We start from the raw sequence: 15,694 nt of genomic DNA, 5'->3' as shown, positions 1-15,694 counted from the left end.
AGCAGGCCCGTTGTCAGCAGCAGTGTCTTTGGCATCACGGTCTGCGCGCGCGGCGCTGTTGGCTTCTGCCTGCGGCATGGCGCTCGCGAGGGATATCGGTGGGGCGACAGAGGCACCAGCGCGCTTGTCACTTGGCGCGGCCAAGACCACGGGGCCGTCCGTGGCGCTAGGCATTGGGAGGTTCGCTAGGACGCCACGGGGCGCGCCCAAGGGGTCATGGGGCATGGCTGGAAAACCGCCCATGACAACATTTTTAGCGATCCAACCTACCAAACATCTCCATAAAGTGCTTTCCATAAGTTATATACCTGAAAAAGCACTGAATTGATTTATGATTCCCAAAACACTCTCAACCATAATACAAAATATTTATCATAATAAGTAAAACGAATCTTCAAAAGCGAGGGTGCAAGTTGTGCTGCTTAAGCAATCGGAGTTAGATAACGAGCCATATTTTGTAATGTGATTACTTCAATTTGAGGGCAGATTCATATATTACGTCTGTCTCACGCCTTTTTTACCCTAAAAAAATATATCTATGAATTATGGGTTAAAGAGTTTTTCCAATTAAAGTGACAAATTATAGAAATTATTTTATTTATAGTCGCCACTTGAAATTGATTTTTCGATGGTCCAAGTCACATTTTATTTGAATCCCTAGTCAAAGGAAGGTCTTACTCTATTTTTATCAGTTGCGAATTAATTTCGGATTAGGAATTCCGTTGAGGAGAAGGTGTAAGGTGTTCCCCGAGTCCTATGATTCTAACACGGCCGCTTTATTGACTTAAACTTGGCTTGAATTAATTTTGGACAAACTGTGATTTATATGATTTTTTATATTTTTTCTATGTCTGCTTTTATTTCTTGATTATTAGAATTATTAAATAATGACTTGGATAATATTACGTTGCCATAACCACGCTACGCAAAGCGAATGCGTGAACGAAAAATTAATTAACTTATCATAATCGCGTCGCGCAAGCGAATTCGAAATCATGACAATCAATTATTTGTAGTACTTTTGAGAAATTAACATTTATGTTTGAGAAAATTAGGTTAGGAAATTATTAAATGACATTATTGCGCTACACAAGAATCCGCGATTATAGCAAGAGATTAATTAAATTAGAAATTAATTAAGCTATTGAGATTATTGAATTAATTTATTAAAATGTTAAATATCACGTTACGCAAGCGAGTCCGTGAATAAAAAAATTAAAACACGCCTACTAGTTGCCTAACGTTTAAAATTAATTATATTATTAAAATAGTTAAACAGAAAACTGATTTCTTTTTGGATTGTTAATATATTTAAAAAAAGGTATGAAAAATTAGTGATGGGCCAGTTCACTATATTGAAAATGTTCGTTTGTTTTGGTTGTCACGGGCATTGAGCCCAATTCATGTAGCCACTTGGGCTGCTGGCCCCTTTCGAAATTAAATGGCCATTGGGCCAATTGTTGGTTATTGTCTTTGGGCCTAGCATTTTATTTTTTGCCCAACTTACTATTTTTCACTCTTTCGGCCCAAATTAACTATTGATAAACCATTATTATAGGACCAACATTTTTATCCTTTTCATCACGTAACTACTATTTCATGCTCATAAAAATAAATCCACACCAAAATACTTATAAAACAACAATTACAAGAAATAACGCACTAATCAAAAATAGTAAATAACATCACGGATTGTTGAACATTGGCTAAGAAATCTCAGGCAAACTAAACTCAATAAGCTATTAAAAGAAAAAACTTATAAAACTAAAAGAAATCATTTTTTTTTCATGAAACACGCATTAGCCTAAAATACGAGATAATCTTTTGGCTTTAAATATACATTGCAACAGACATATATAAATTTATAGACCAAACAGAATACTAAAACCATTCCAATGCATCATTGTTGTTTTTCACTTGACTTACATAACACAACTTTCAATTATTTTGAATATTAAACAAGTTAGTAAAGAAATGGTGATCATTAATCTCAATCAATATTTCATAAAGATAAAACACCTTAACCATGAAAAGAAATGTTATTAGGTATTCTCCACAAACAAACAAACAAAAAAGAGGACAACAACCTATGAGCCAAAATGTTTAGAACATGGTGTCAACCACAATTAAACAAGTAGTTCAACATTCATTACACATGCTTACATACAAAGTCCTATATAAACAAAATATTTAAAGCTCAAAAAGAAGTTGAAGAACACTTAAATTTGCTTCATTTTCATTCATTCTTGACTCAAAACTACAATAGCACTTTAAGAGAATTACCTGGATAGCAGAAAGAAAATTAATGTCAACAGGGAGGAACTGAATTTCTGCAAAAACAACAATAATTCAGCAGCAAATGAGTGTCAAAACAACCCAGAAATCTTGACATAAACAATGATTTTGAGAGAGATGAAACACAAAACCAAGCTCTAAAGACTCGTCTATTTTTCTAACGATTTTACACTTTAAGAATCACTCACCAAGCTCACAATTTTTGCTTACTATTAGATGTTCAGCTGCTGATTTTTTTCTCAAGTTTTTGTGTGTTCAAACAGCTCTAAAGATGTGTGTAGTGTGTGTCCATCAAGTTTGGGAAGAGCAACCCCTTAAGTAGGCGAAGAAAGCCACTTTTTGAATAGATTTTGGTTCACCAAAAGTCTGTCCAAAAAGGACTAACTTTGTGTGCTAAATACTGTTCAAAGGCTATCCAAAAGGTGAAAGGACAGCCTAAAAATTTGTTGTAGCAAAAGCAAAGATGAAAAGAGTCATTTCGGCCACCCTACTAGTAAAAAGTAGGCTATTTTATGATAAAATTACCTAAACTTCAAATTTTAACTAAATCAGTACCAAACCTAATTTGAAACTAAATAACAAAGAAGTAACTACAACAACTTAGTTATCAACTAACAAAAGAAACTAGAACCTAATGACTACAATCAAGAAAACATGTATTGACCATTGAAAAACCTAAACTTATCAGCTTAATGCAACGACCCGGTCGGTCGTTTTGAGTATTTTAGCCCCGATCCCCTATTTTTTGCCTCCTCTATGTTATATTTTGGTTTCGGGACTTACCGGGGTGTTTGGTTTTTGTTTCGGGTGAGTTTCGGAGTGAATTGGGACATATCGTCCCTAAGTTGGAAGAGTTGACCGTAGTTTGACTTTTGTGTAGACGAATCTGGAATGGAGTTTTGACTGTTCCAATAGCTCTGTATGGTGATTTTGGATTTAGGAGAGTGTTCGGATATTGATTAGGAGGTCCGTAGGTCATTTCATCTTGAATTGACGAAAAATAGAAAGTTAAAGGCTTGGAAAGTGTATTCCAGACCTATCTTGACTCATTCGTCATTGTGTTTATTGATGACAGCTTGGTGTACTCCCGGAGCCGGAAGGATCATGAGCAGCACTTGAGGACCGTGCTTCAGACCTTGAGAGAAAAGTAGTTGTATGAAAAAATTTCAAAATGTGAATTCTGGCTTGATTCAGTGGCATTTTTGGGTCATGTAGTGTCGAGTGAGGGGATCAAGGTAGATCCAAAGAAGATTGAAGCAGTGCAGAGTTGGCCCAGACCATCTTCAGCTACTGAGATCCGGAGTTTTCTTGGTTTAGCAAGATATTACCGTTGATTGAGGGTTTCTCATCTATTGCTGCACCTATGACCAGACTGACCCAGAAGGGTGCTCTGTTTAGGTGGACCGAGGAGTGTGAGGAGAGCTTTCAAAATCTCAAGATTGCTTTGACTACAGTCCTAGTGTTGGTGTTGCATATGGGTTTGGGATCTTACACTGTATACTGTGATGCGTCACATATTAGCCTCGACGCAGTGTTAATGCGAGACGGTAGGGTAATTGCCGATGCGTTTAGACAACTTAAGGTACATGAGAAGAACTATCCTGTCCACAACCTTGAGTTAGCAGCTATTGTTCATTACTTGATGATTCGGTGGCTCTATTTGTACGGTTTCCCTTGTGAGGTCTATACGACCACCGGAGTCTACAACATCTGTTAAAATAGTAGGATCTTAACTTGCGTCAACGGAGGTGGTTATAGTTGCTTAAACACTATGATATCACCATTCTATGTCATCCTGGGAAGGTTAATATGGTGCCCGATGCCTTGAGTCGAAAGGCGGAAAGCTTGGGCAGTTTAACATTGGATGTTCAGGCCTTGGCCAACAAGTTTGTTAGATTGGATGTTTTGGAGCCTAGTTGAGTTTTGGCTTGTGTGGTTTCTCGGTCTTCTCTTTATGATCTTATCAAAGAGCGTCAGTATGATGACCCCCATCTGCTTGTCCTCAAGGAAACGGTTCAGCATGGTGAAGCCAAGGAGGTCACTATTGGGGATGACAGTGTGTTACGGATGCAGGGCAGGCTGTGTGTGCCCAATGTAGATGGTTTTCATGAGTTGATTCTTCAGGAGGCCCACAGTTCGTGGTACTCTATTCATTTGGGTGCCGCTAAGATGTATCAGGACTTGAGGCAGCACTATTGGTGGAGGAAAATGAAGAAGGACATAGTGGAGTATGTAGCTCGGTGCCTAAATTGTCAGCAGGTGAAGTATGAGCATCAGCGGCCAGGTGGATTGCTTTAGAGGATAGAGATTCCATAGTGGAAATAGGAGCATGTTACTATGGATTTTTGTTGTTGGGCTCCCATGGACCCAGAGAAAGTTCGATGCAGTATAGGTGATTGTGGATAGGTTGACCATGTCGGCTCATTTCATTCTGGCGGTGACTACTTATTCTTCAGAGCAACTGGCTCAGGTCTATATCCGCGAGATTGTTAGACTTCATGGCGTGCCTGTATCCATCATCTCTGACCCGGATACGTAGTTTACATTGCAGTTCTGGAGGGTCGTACAACGTGAGCTAGGCACGCAGGTTGAGTTGAGTATACCGTTTCACCCTCAGATGGACGGTCAAAGTGCACTACTCAGATATTGGAGGATATTCTCCGTTCATGTGTGATGGAGTTTGGGGGATCTTGGGATCAGTTCTTGCCGCTTGCGGAGTTTGCCTACAACAACAGCTACCATTCGAGCACTCATGTGTATGGAGACGTGTCAGTCTCTGGGGGGTTAGTTTGAGCCGAGTGAGGCTAGGCTATTGGGTACAGACTTGGTTCAGGATACTTTGGAAAAGGTTAAATTGACTCAAGTCGGCTTCGCACAACCCAATCCAGGCAGAAAAGTTATGCGGATCGGAAGGTCCGCGATGTTGCATTCATGGTTGGGGAGCGGGTCTTGCTCCGAGTTTTCCCATGAAGGGTGTTATGAGGTTTGAGAAGAAGGGCAAGTTGAGCCTGGGTATATCGGACCTTTTAAGATTCTTGAGAGGATTAGAGAGGTGGCTTACAAGCTTTTACTACGACCTAATCTAGCTGCAGTTCATCCAGTATTCCATATTTCTATGCTCTGGAAGTATCACGGTGATCCGTCTCATGTGTCGGATTTCAGCTCAGTCTAGTTGGACAAGAATTTGTTTTAATTGAGGAGCCGGTGGCCATTTTGGACAGGCAGGTCCAAAATATGAGGTCGAAGAACATTGCTTCAGTGAAGATTCAGTAGAGGGGTCAACCAATCGGGGTGGCGACTTAGGAGACCGAGCATGATATGCATAGCCGTTATCCTTACCTTTTTACCACTTCAAGTATATCTCTATACTCATTCGAGGACGAATGTTTGTTTTAAGGGGGGGCGATGTAACAACCCAGCCATTCGTTTTGAGTATTTTAGTCACGATCCCCTATATAGTGCCTCTTCTATGTTATATTATGGTTGCAGGACTGTCCAGGGTGTTTGGTTTTAGTTTAGGGTGAGTTTCAGAGTGAATTGGGACACATAGTCCCTAAGTTGGTGGTTTAACTTTGAAGAGTTGACCGTAGTTTGACTTTTGTGTAGACAACTCCGGAATGGAGTTTTACAGTTCCAACAGCTCCGTATGGTGATTTTGGACTTATGAGCGTGTCTGGATGTTGATTGGGAGGTCCGCAGGTCGTTTCGGCGTGAATTGGCGAAAGTTGGAAAGTTAAAGGCTTGGAAGGTTGGGAAGTTTGACCAAGAGTTGACTGTATTGATATCGGGGTCGGATTTCGATTCTGGAAGTTGGAATAGGTCTGTCATGCCATTTATGACTTGTGTGCAAAATTTGAAGTCTATTGGAGTTGTTTTAGTATGAATCGGCATTGGTTTCGAAATTCGGAAGTTTATAGTTTCATAGGCTTGAATTGGGTTTCGATTCATAGAATCAACATTGTTTTATGTGATTTTTATCCTCGAGTAGATTCATTATGTGTTTTGAAACTTGTCGATATATTCGGACGGGGCCCTGGGGCCCCGAGTGTGATTCGGATCGAATCCGGACCAATTTTTGGACTTGTGCAATTGCTGAAGTTTTCCAGCATCTAGTGTCATTGCACCTATGGAGAGACTGGCCGCAGGTGCAGACTCGCATAAGCAAGCTGTTGATCGCAGAAGTGAAGCTGGCTTGCTCAGTTGGGGTCGTAGAAGCAGGATGATCTACGCAGAAGCGAAGTCACTCTTGTGATGGAAGGAAGCCCAGGAGCGGGATGGATCGCTCGTGTGACTTTTTTGCCGTAGGTGCGCATGCGGAGATGCAGCCTGGTTCTCGCAGAAGCGGAGGTTGCTGGGCGAAGTCATAACCTGCGATGGAAATTCCGCATGTGCGAGTTCCCTGGGCAGAAAATGGCCAAGTCGGGGGTTTGGTTTTCATAACCTATTTTTGGTCTTGGAGAGCTCGGTGTCGTGCGATTTACCGAGAGTTTTTCAAAGAAAACATTGGGGTAAGAATTTCTAACTCGGTTTTTAGTTAAATTACACGAATTTATTGTTATTTTTATCATTTAGTGGTCTGAGTTGGAAAATTGGGAAAAAATTGTGAAAATTTCTAAGGCTAAAATTTGGCAATTTGAAAGGCGATTTGAGGTCGGATTTGAGTAATTCTTGTATGGTTGGACTCGTTATCGAATGGGTGTTCGGATATTGTAATTTTGGTCAGGTTCTGAGACGCGAGCCCGGGTTCACTTTTGAGTTGACTTTTATTTCTTTGTAAAGATCGTAATTTTATTGTTCGAATTAGTTTCCTATAGTTTATATTTGTAGTGTGAAGTTGTATTGGCTAGATTCGAGCCGATCGGAGTTGGATAATCAAGGGAAAGGCCTACTAATGGATTGAGTTGGTATGTTTTGAGGTAAGTGACTTGCCTAACCATGTGCGGGGGAACTACCCCTTAGGATTGGTGTTGTTTGTGATAATTGTGATGTGTAAAAGCCGTGTACGCAAGGTAACGTGTGTGTGCACTGGCAAAATGTGGAAATTTACCGATTTTAGCTACGCCGATTCTTTTCATGCCTTAATTGATTTATCTTACATGTTATCTTCATCATAAATTGTATAATTTCGCATGCTCTACTTGTCTTATCTCCTACTGTCTAATTGCTCTACATATTTAGTTGAAGTTCTTGTTTCCTTTATTCCATATTCATTATTTAATTGTTGAACTTTTTACTCGAGGTTGTCATTCTTGGTATATCTTGTTGTTAAATTGGTTTTGAGATATAAGGTATGTGATTCCCATTGAGGCAATGTGTTAAGTTGTGAATTACTATTATGTTGAGTTGTTCACTTTCGGTTGTTATTGTTGAGACTCTTGTGTACATTGTGGTTGAGCCATGGGCTATTTATTGTGAAAACACTGTTATGGTTGATTTCTTTGGCAAGTTGCGATATTAGGCACTTGAGGTGCGAGTTGTGATACGTTGTGATATTGATACACATGCGGTGGTATAAAGTTTTAGAGTTGAAACGCATGCGGTGAGATAAGGTGGGGTTGATACGCGTGGCTAGTAGGGGAACTACTAGAAGTCATGCAGTGAGATAAGGTGAGCTAAAACGCGAGATGCTATTTCGGAAAAATAATTTTCAAAACTAAATTCAAGGCTCCCGCGGTGATATAAGGAAAGATTGTGAATTGATTTATGATTTGAGATTACGAGGCGGTACCAGTGACTCTTATTGGTATTTTCTCTTTTATTGCACTTGTCTTGGGTGGTTTGTTTCCTTAGCATATCATTCCTTGTTTTCTCAGTGTTGCATTATTTGCTTTAGTTCCGTGTAGCTAACCCTGATATGTAATTGTTGTTTCAGTTTCATTGATTTCATTATTACACTGCCATACACTTGTACAGATTTACATATTTATTCCAGTAGGGCCTTGACCTGACCTCGTCACTACTCTACCGAGGTTATGTTTGATGCATATTGGGTACCGTTGTAGTGTACTCATGCTACGCTTCTGCACATATTTTTGTGTAGATCCAGGTACCTCCTACCAATCCAGTCATCAGTGAGTTGAGTTCGTACGTGGAGACTTCAAGGTACACATGCCAGCGTCCGCAGGCCTCGGAGTCACCCTCTATCTACTTTTATATTTTCTTCTTCTACTAGTACAATTGTATAGGGATGACTTTGATACTGTTGTAGAGCTTGTGACTCAATATCACCGGGTTTTAGGAAAATTGTATATGTTGAGCAGCGGAGTTTATTTTATTTAGATGTTGAGTATTTAAGTGTTTCTCTGTTATTTCAGTTATTCCGCATATTTTGTTAGGCTTACCTATTCTTAGTAACTAGGTGTTGTCACGATATCTTACGGAGGAAATTTGGGTCGTGACACTTAAACAGAGACTAAACTAGAAATACTAAACATGAATTTAGAACTTAACAAGTGAAGCAATGCAAAATACATATTGATAGTGAAACAACTAGTGGAAGTGATTGAGTTAAACAGTAGATGAAATCAGAAACTAGATTAATCACGAAGTAAACGATTACTAAACTGAATTAGACTAAAGAAAACTACAAATCTAACACATAAAAGGAATCACAAAATAAGAGACATGGGTAAAGGGATTAGGGTTCGAGTTATACTATAATGAGGGATACTTGAGGCCAAATTGAGCGAAAAGACAATACCGGAACCTCGAATAGCGATTATCCGACCCCAAAATGTGCTTCGGGCAGACGCTAAAACAAACGAGTTTTGGCGTCTTGCCAAAAAGAAGCGATTGTCTTTGAGTCGAGAAGTGGAATAAAATGGAGATATGGTGCGGCAGTGGTGGCGGGTTGGCAGTGAGGGTAGCTGCCGACGGTGGTGCGGAGTTTGGGAGGACATTAGAGATATTGGGTGCTGAAATCGGGTAGAGGAGAGTAAGAGGAGAGTGGGGCTGTAAAAGTTTCGGAGTTTGGGGTGGTGAGCGGCGGCTAGGGTTTCGGTTAGGCTTAGATTTATGGAGATTGAGAGTGGTTATGGGGATTTGGGGTTCGGATTGGTGTATAGGATGAATAGAGGAAGAGAACGGTGGAAATTTCATGATGTTTGGATGTGCGCCGCCTCCCTGAGCTATTTCGGGCGGGCGATGCCGCCATGGAGGACGCAGGCGGCATAGGTGGGGAGAGGGAGAAGAGAGAGTGAAGAGAGAGGAAGAAAGAAAGACTAAAGGGAAAAATGAGGTCAAAAATTTGGGGGTAAAGGCTTTAAATACCGGAGTGGGAGATTGAATGGTGGCCTTTGGATTGAGTGGGATTGGACGGATGAGATCGCATCTCTATAGCTTGGCCAAAATGATGCCGTTTTGGATCTCTTCCAGGCCAACCCATTGTGATATACCGGGTCCTGGGCCATCGATTTGGGCCAATTTTGACTTAAAAATGACAATACTCATTCATTAACCCCCTTAACAAACTATTTAATAATTTAATTCTAAATTCTACAAATATATACAAAATAAACCTAAAATAAAAATATAATGTAAAAAAAATTAGGCATTTACCACATCATTACTGTTTCTTTTTTAATTATATCATCAAGATAGTCTTGTCAGTTTTGAAAGAGTCAACTTATGGATATAAAGATGGCCATCTACTTTATCCAATTCATACTAGTTGTTAATACAATTGCCATTTTATGCTAATTGCTATCTGAATTATTAGTTATGGGCTTATGGCACTAGAGTATTTCTTAAAACTGTTTCACTCACTTTGAGCCTGAAACTTCTATACAGCGTCAAAATAATATTCCTTCCGGTCAAAAATAAGTGACCAATTTGCTTTAGGCACGCTCATTAAGGAAATACTAAATTCTAGACGAAAATAATTAGTGTGACTAAACTATCCTTCATTAAATGTTGTACCATAGTTATAGTAACACTTACTTCTCTTCTCAAATGTGAGGAGTAAATGACTTTTTAGGGATACGTACATTAGGGTAATTTTGGAAAAACAAATTGAATCTTTTTCTTGATTATATAAATGGATACTTATTTTGGACCAAAATAAAAAAAAACAAATTGGTTATTTATTGTGGACCCGGAAAATAGTTAGCAGAGTCTATCCCATCATAGAAAATCTTCTAGAAATAATGTTACACTCAGTGGAAGGAAATCATTAGACACATCAAATTTGTCACCTAACCCTCAAATGATTAGCAAAATCCACTAAAAGCTTTTCCCCCTTTTCCGTGGTCAAGACAAAATTGAACCATATTCCTGCAGTCTACAGATTTTCTTAATTAATTGCAGTCACATAGAAAAACTATAACTGATTACTACGTCAACTTAATTAATTTAACTCTACATCTCATTGTTTTAGCACTTGAGAAGAGTCGAATCATTTGAGGATCCAGCATGTCCCATATTCAAGCTTGGTCTTCCAAGTGTAAATTCAAGATTAACCAATGTATCAGAAGAAGATGAGTTATCAGCTGCATCCATCTGCATAAATCCAATTACACAAAATTAATATACAAATCTTGTCCTAAAAAAATAGGAAAAAACCCCTTATATTCCAATGATGTAACTTACATTTGAATAGATGTGAGGATAAGGAAATGCTCTTTCTCTATCTGAGTGGCTCCATGCATTTGTCTCAGGCATGAATGAAGACGGAACTCTGCTAATTTATTTAAGATAAAAACATGTTTAGTACGTAAGACAAGAAGATCAATTTGAAACGCTATTAGGGTTTTTCTTAGACAGAGAGAGATTTAGGTGGCGGCAACCAAGATTGTGGGCTACGTATATATGATATATCTAACCTAGTGGCGTGCATTTTGTCTGTATATGCTAGGTATATGGACCAATAAGAAATTTGAAAAGTGAACACCAAAATGAAGACGTAAATGGCATGTTAGAATTAGGAAAAGAAATTAGCGCATTAATTAAAACTCAGATATGAATGACCTGAAGAGCATGTTTTAGATGATTTATGGAGGGTATATATACATTAGATCTAGTTAAATGAGAGACTCAATTAAGCAGTGTTGAATGATCCAATTAATGGAATAATAATTATGATTAGTAGATACAATTATGGTCTTGGCATGGCCGTCCATGAAAGAAGTCAACAAAGTCCATCCAAAAAGATCCTTGAATTAATAATCTCGCATAACAATATATGGGGCAAATACAGGACCCCCTACCAATCCTAATTGAAGTGTACCCAAGTGGCACCCTAGCTAGTATACAATTTGGAGATTTGAGCCAAACGGACTGCTTGACTTTTTAGAAACACTTCTCACTTATAGAAATCGGTGCTTAAATCAATTACTCTTCTTCCCCAATAAAAACCAGTGCCTTTCCTTTCAACTACTCCCTCCATCTCAATTTATTTATCGTATTTTTCTCTTACACAGCCTTCTTCAAATTATCTACCATTTTAATCAAGTGAGTTTTATTTAGAATATTTGATTGTTGTTTTAAAAAAATAAGAAGGATTTTTTTCTTCAAAATCATCGTAACTGCTCAATATAGTGTTGTGTTAATTAAGGAAAATATTTAAATGAAATAAATGGACGTAATTTAGATAAATATTCTTATAATGTGAAAATTATTAACTATCTTTTTTGAAAGGATGTATCAAAATCTGAAAAGACAAATAACATGAATCGGGGTAGTAATAAAATAAATACTACTCCCTCCGGTCCAAAATAAGTGATTTTTTGGCCTTTTTTGTGGTCCAAAATAAGTGATTTTTCCAGATTTCAAGAATGAATTATTATTTTTTTTCCTACATTGCCCTTGGAGTAAATAATGTTGGAGTATGTGTTAGGAGTGTTTATGTGAAGAGATAGTAAAGGTTAATATGGTCAATTTAATTGCTAATTAATGTTAAAAGGTGGATTTCGTAATCTGTAGGAAAACAACTAAAAAATCATTTATTTTGGACCGGAGGGAGTACAGTAGTATGGTACTACTCCGTAGTGGATTTTGAGTTCAAATTATTATAGAAAAAATTGGATAGGATTCAACACGTAAATCACTACTTTCAAAACCTAGAAGCCCTTGTATATTATTCACCAAGATCAAGAGACTTAGAGCTGTAGATTATTTAATATACGCCATCATATTGTACCGGAATAAATTCCACGGTCAAGGCATTTTTGTGTGTGTATGTCTGCCTCCTAAACTAATTATTGATTCATCCACATGCTTAGCTATTAACTTCGCATCTATAACAATGCCTTAATAGTATTCTCCACGCTAGCCCTTAAATACAGTTGTCTGACTACAACTATCCTTAGTATATACATTATGATACATGTTTAAGAATATTTTCGAACTCGATCTAATAAGGGCAGCTTGATACACAAGGCGTTCCGTGTTCACGCAGGGTCCGAGGAAGGGTCACACCCAAAAGGTGTGACGCAGACAGCCTAACCTAGTTATACAAGTATTAATGGTTGCTTCCACGGCTCGAACCCATAACCTATAGTCTATTGCTCCGTAGCTCCGTTCGAACTCGATCTAACAATTTAATCAAAAAGGTACAACTAGAATAAAAAATACATATATAAAGCAATAACATTGTACTAGATATATTATAGAGAGAATTGTATTTGTCTACTAGCTAGTTTGGTGCTTATCTATTCGTATGTGTGCATGTCAGTAACCCATTAATGGTTGCCTTTGTTTCCAATTTGTAATGATGAAGAGATGAAAATGCAGCATATTCAAACTAAGTCAGAAGATAAAATGGAGAAATAATGTACTATAGTTGAGAAGCAGATGCACTCACCTGATATGAGCATTTTGTGGTATGGTGTTTGATAGTGATACTGAAGGGTCAGTCATGGTATCAATCTCCTCACAAGATTTTTCATATTCACCAATAGTATTCCCTCTGTTTGGATTCACAAATATCTCTGTCATCCCTTTAGCTACAAATTAAAGTATATAGTAATTTTGTTAATCAGATATTCAGCATATAATAAGTGAATTGTATATATGCATGGATCGTACGGGAGTCTTGGCGTAATTAGTAAAGTTGTTGTCAAGTGACCAGGTTACGGGTTCGAGCCGTGGAAACGGCCTCTTGTACAAATGCAGGGTAAGGCTGCGGACAATAAACCTTTGTGGTCCGGCCCTTCCTTGGACCCCACGCATAGCAAGAACTTAGTGTATCGGGCTGCCCTTATATATATATATACATATATATATATATATGGACTAGATTGAAACCCAATAATACTACTATATATCTTAGCAACCACAAATTTTTGTTTACGAGGAGAACAAAATTTTCCAACTCGCAAACAAAAAGAATAATGGAAGTGAAAAAATACTGGGGTCCTTTAGGAGATGAAATTCCAAATATACCTGTTGTTTTGTCAGTGCTCTTCACTGTTCTATACATCTGCATGAAAAACCACAGAAAGTATATATTAGACGAAAAGTCCACATTGCTAAGATTATCTCTCTAGATGCCTTTTTGTCTTAATCCCTTTGTGCTCCAAAAGAAAAACACCAGGTTTCACATGGATTTTTGCAGTGTAAAAATACAAGATACGAAGGGGAAAAAAGGTACAAAGATATCTATAAGAATCAAATAGAGATCTATTTTCTTCATACATTCAAACGACTATTTATTATATTGGAAAAAGTAACCTTACCTGTAAGTGACTTTTCACATGAGCTAATGTTAGATCCTTCACATTCATCAACTCTAGCACCGATTTTGGTGTTGCTCCTATTCGAAAAAAAGGTATAAAGAAAATTGGTACAACATTTAAACAACAACGACCACTCTGCTTCAATCTCAAGCAAGTGAAGTTTAACAGCGACAACAAGCCCAATATAACTTTACAAGTGGGGTCTGGAAAGGGTAATCTGTACCCAAATCTTACCTCTACCTTGAGAAGGTAGAGAGATTGTTTCTGATAGACCCTCGGCTCAAGCAAGTGAAGCTCATCTATCCAAAATTTAAGATCATCTAATTATTATAATATAATGTTACTTTGAGGGGACTTATTTTCAACTTACGTTCATGTCCGCCTAGAAGCTGAACAGCATGAACAAAATGAGCATGAAGAGTTGAAGTCCATCTCATTCTAGGAGCTCTAACGCTTCTTTTCACCCCACTTATCATTCTTGAACTTCTCTTGAAATCGCGGCCGTATATTTGAGGTTGATATTGCTGGTGATGCTGATGCTGATGATGATATTGAAGGTTTCTATTTGGTAGTTGCCCAAACCCTAGACTTAGGGTCGGCTCAAAAGATGTAAGTAAAGGAAGATTATTAAAAGCTTTTTGTGGGCGAAAAATTCCATTATTTTCGTGGCTCAAATCGCTTCCGCCGCTGCTACCGGACTCCGTCGAAAAACAATGATTATCACACTTTGAAATATTTGAGGGTAAGCTAATCTGTAAAGAAAGATCAGGCATACTTGAACTTATTGTGTCCCTCATAGGTTTTGAGCTGAAAAAGAACGTTCTTTTGAAAAGGGGTCTTGAAAAGAGAGAAATGAACTGTTAAACAGGAAGGGAAAAAGGTTTTTTTGAGTTGTGATTATCTCATGAGTGCCTTATGATTTGCATGTTGTGTATAAAAAGAGAGAGAGAGAGAGAGAGGGAGGGAGCAAAAGAAGAGGAGGGGTTCAGAATAGGCTTTTTGCTAAAGAAAACCTATAAAAAGGATAGGGATTTGATAAAGAAACAAAAGTAGAAATGTGCAGATGAACGAGGAGATGAATAGCAGAGACTATTAGTAAGCTCTAGTCAACATAAATAATACAAGAAAGGTAAATAACTTCAAACTCAGGCTTTTGTTATTCTTGGGGTCTGAATCTGCAAAGGAAAGGTATTGCTTTAAAAGGTTTGTGTAAAGAGGGAACTGTATTTAAGGATGCAGATGTTCAAACGCCTTTAATTTCTTCAAAGAGTTAAATGTTTTGTTTGGACTTTGGGAACAAAGAATTAAGGGGTGGGGTGGGGTTGGGATGGGGGTCCCCTTTTGCTATATTAGCTTTGCAATTTGGAAAATGGTTGTAATAAGAGGTGCAGAGATATGGATGTATTCTTGAAGGGAATGGTTGGAATTCGAGAAAACAAATTAGTGTACTGTTCAATGGAATATTGGGAAAGGAATTGCTCTATCTCTCTCTCATATACACACATTCTTTTGTTCTCTTTTAAGTGTCCATAGATTGCGACCTATAATAAAATTCTGCTGTTTTTATTCCATTAGATGTTTATTTTTGGTCTTTTAGCTTTTTCCTTGTGAAAGAAGGCTTGAGTGACTCGGAGGCCAAAATATCCATTGCCCCAAAAAACTTTAATTTGAAGAATTAATACTAATTAATGTCCTCTAGGCATAAACGGTATCCATGTCATTGTCAC

At 38.1% G+C, this 15,694-nt stretch overlaps 1 protein-coding gene across 2 annotated transcripts; it reads right to left on the bottom strand.

The window, feature by feature from the left end:
- LOC109224918 (probable transcription factor KAN4) lies at positions 10,369-15,448 on the bottom strand. Of its 2 annotated transcripts, none has more exons than XM_019389488.1 (6): positions 14,338-15,448; positions 13,968-14,044; positions 13,675-13,711; positions 13,094-13,235; positions 10,882-10,972; positions 10,369-10,791 (listed from the first exon to the last, which is right to left on the bottom strand). In XM_019389488.1, exons 1-6 carry the CDS (start codon positions 14,762-14,764, stop codon positions 10,666-10,668), a joined length of 900 nt encoding a protein of 299 aa, XP_019245033.1. In that variant the 5' UTR covers positions 14,765-15,448; the 3' UTR covers positions 10,369-10,665. The 2 variants fall into 2 exon arrangements, with proteins under 2 accessions (XP_019245033.1, XP_019245034.1); XM_019389489.1 differs by having other exon boundaries at positions 10,882-10,969; positions 14,338-15,446.

The sequence above is a fragment of the Nicotiana attenuata genome, chromosome 4, assembly GCF_001879085.1.
Source record: "Nicotiana attenuata strain UT chromosome 4, NIATTr2, whole genome shotgun sequence".
NCBI lineage: Eukaryota > Viridiplantae > Streptophyta > Magnoliopsida > Solanales > Solanaceae > Nicotiana > Nicotiana attenuata.
Note: the sequence above shows the minus strand (reverse complement) of the source record. Positions and strands in the feature narration are given on the sequence as shown.

Bases quoted from the DNA above. Each gene is read 5' to 3' on its own strand.
- LOC109224918 (XM_019389488.1), bottom strand. From the start codon at position 14,764: ATGAGGGACACAATAAGTTCAAGTATGCCTGATCTTTCTTTACAGATT. The intron at 13,236-13,674 runs GTATATTTGGAA...TTTAATTTGTAG, and splicing joins GAGCACTGACAAAACAACAG to CTAAAGGGATGACAGAGATA. The intron at 10,792-10,881 runs GTAAGTTACATC...GGATTTATGCAG, and splicing joins ATCCTCACATCTATTCAAAT to ATGGATGCAGCTGATAACTC.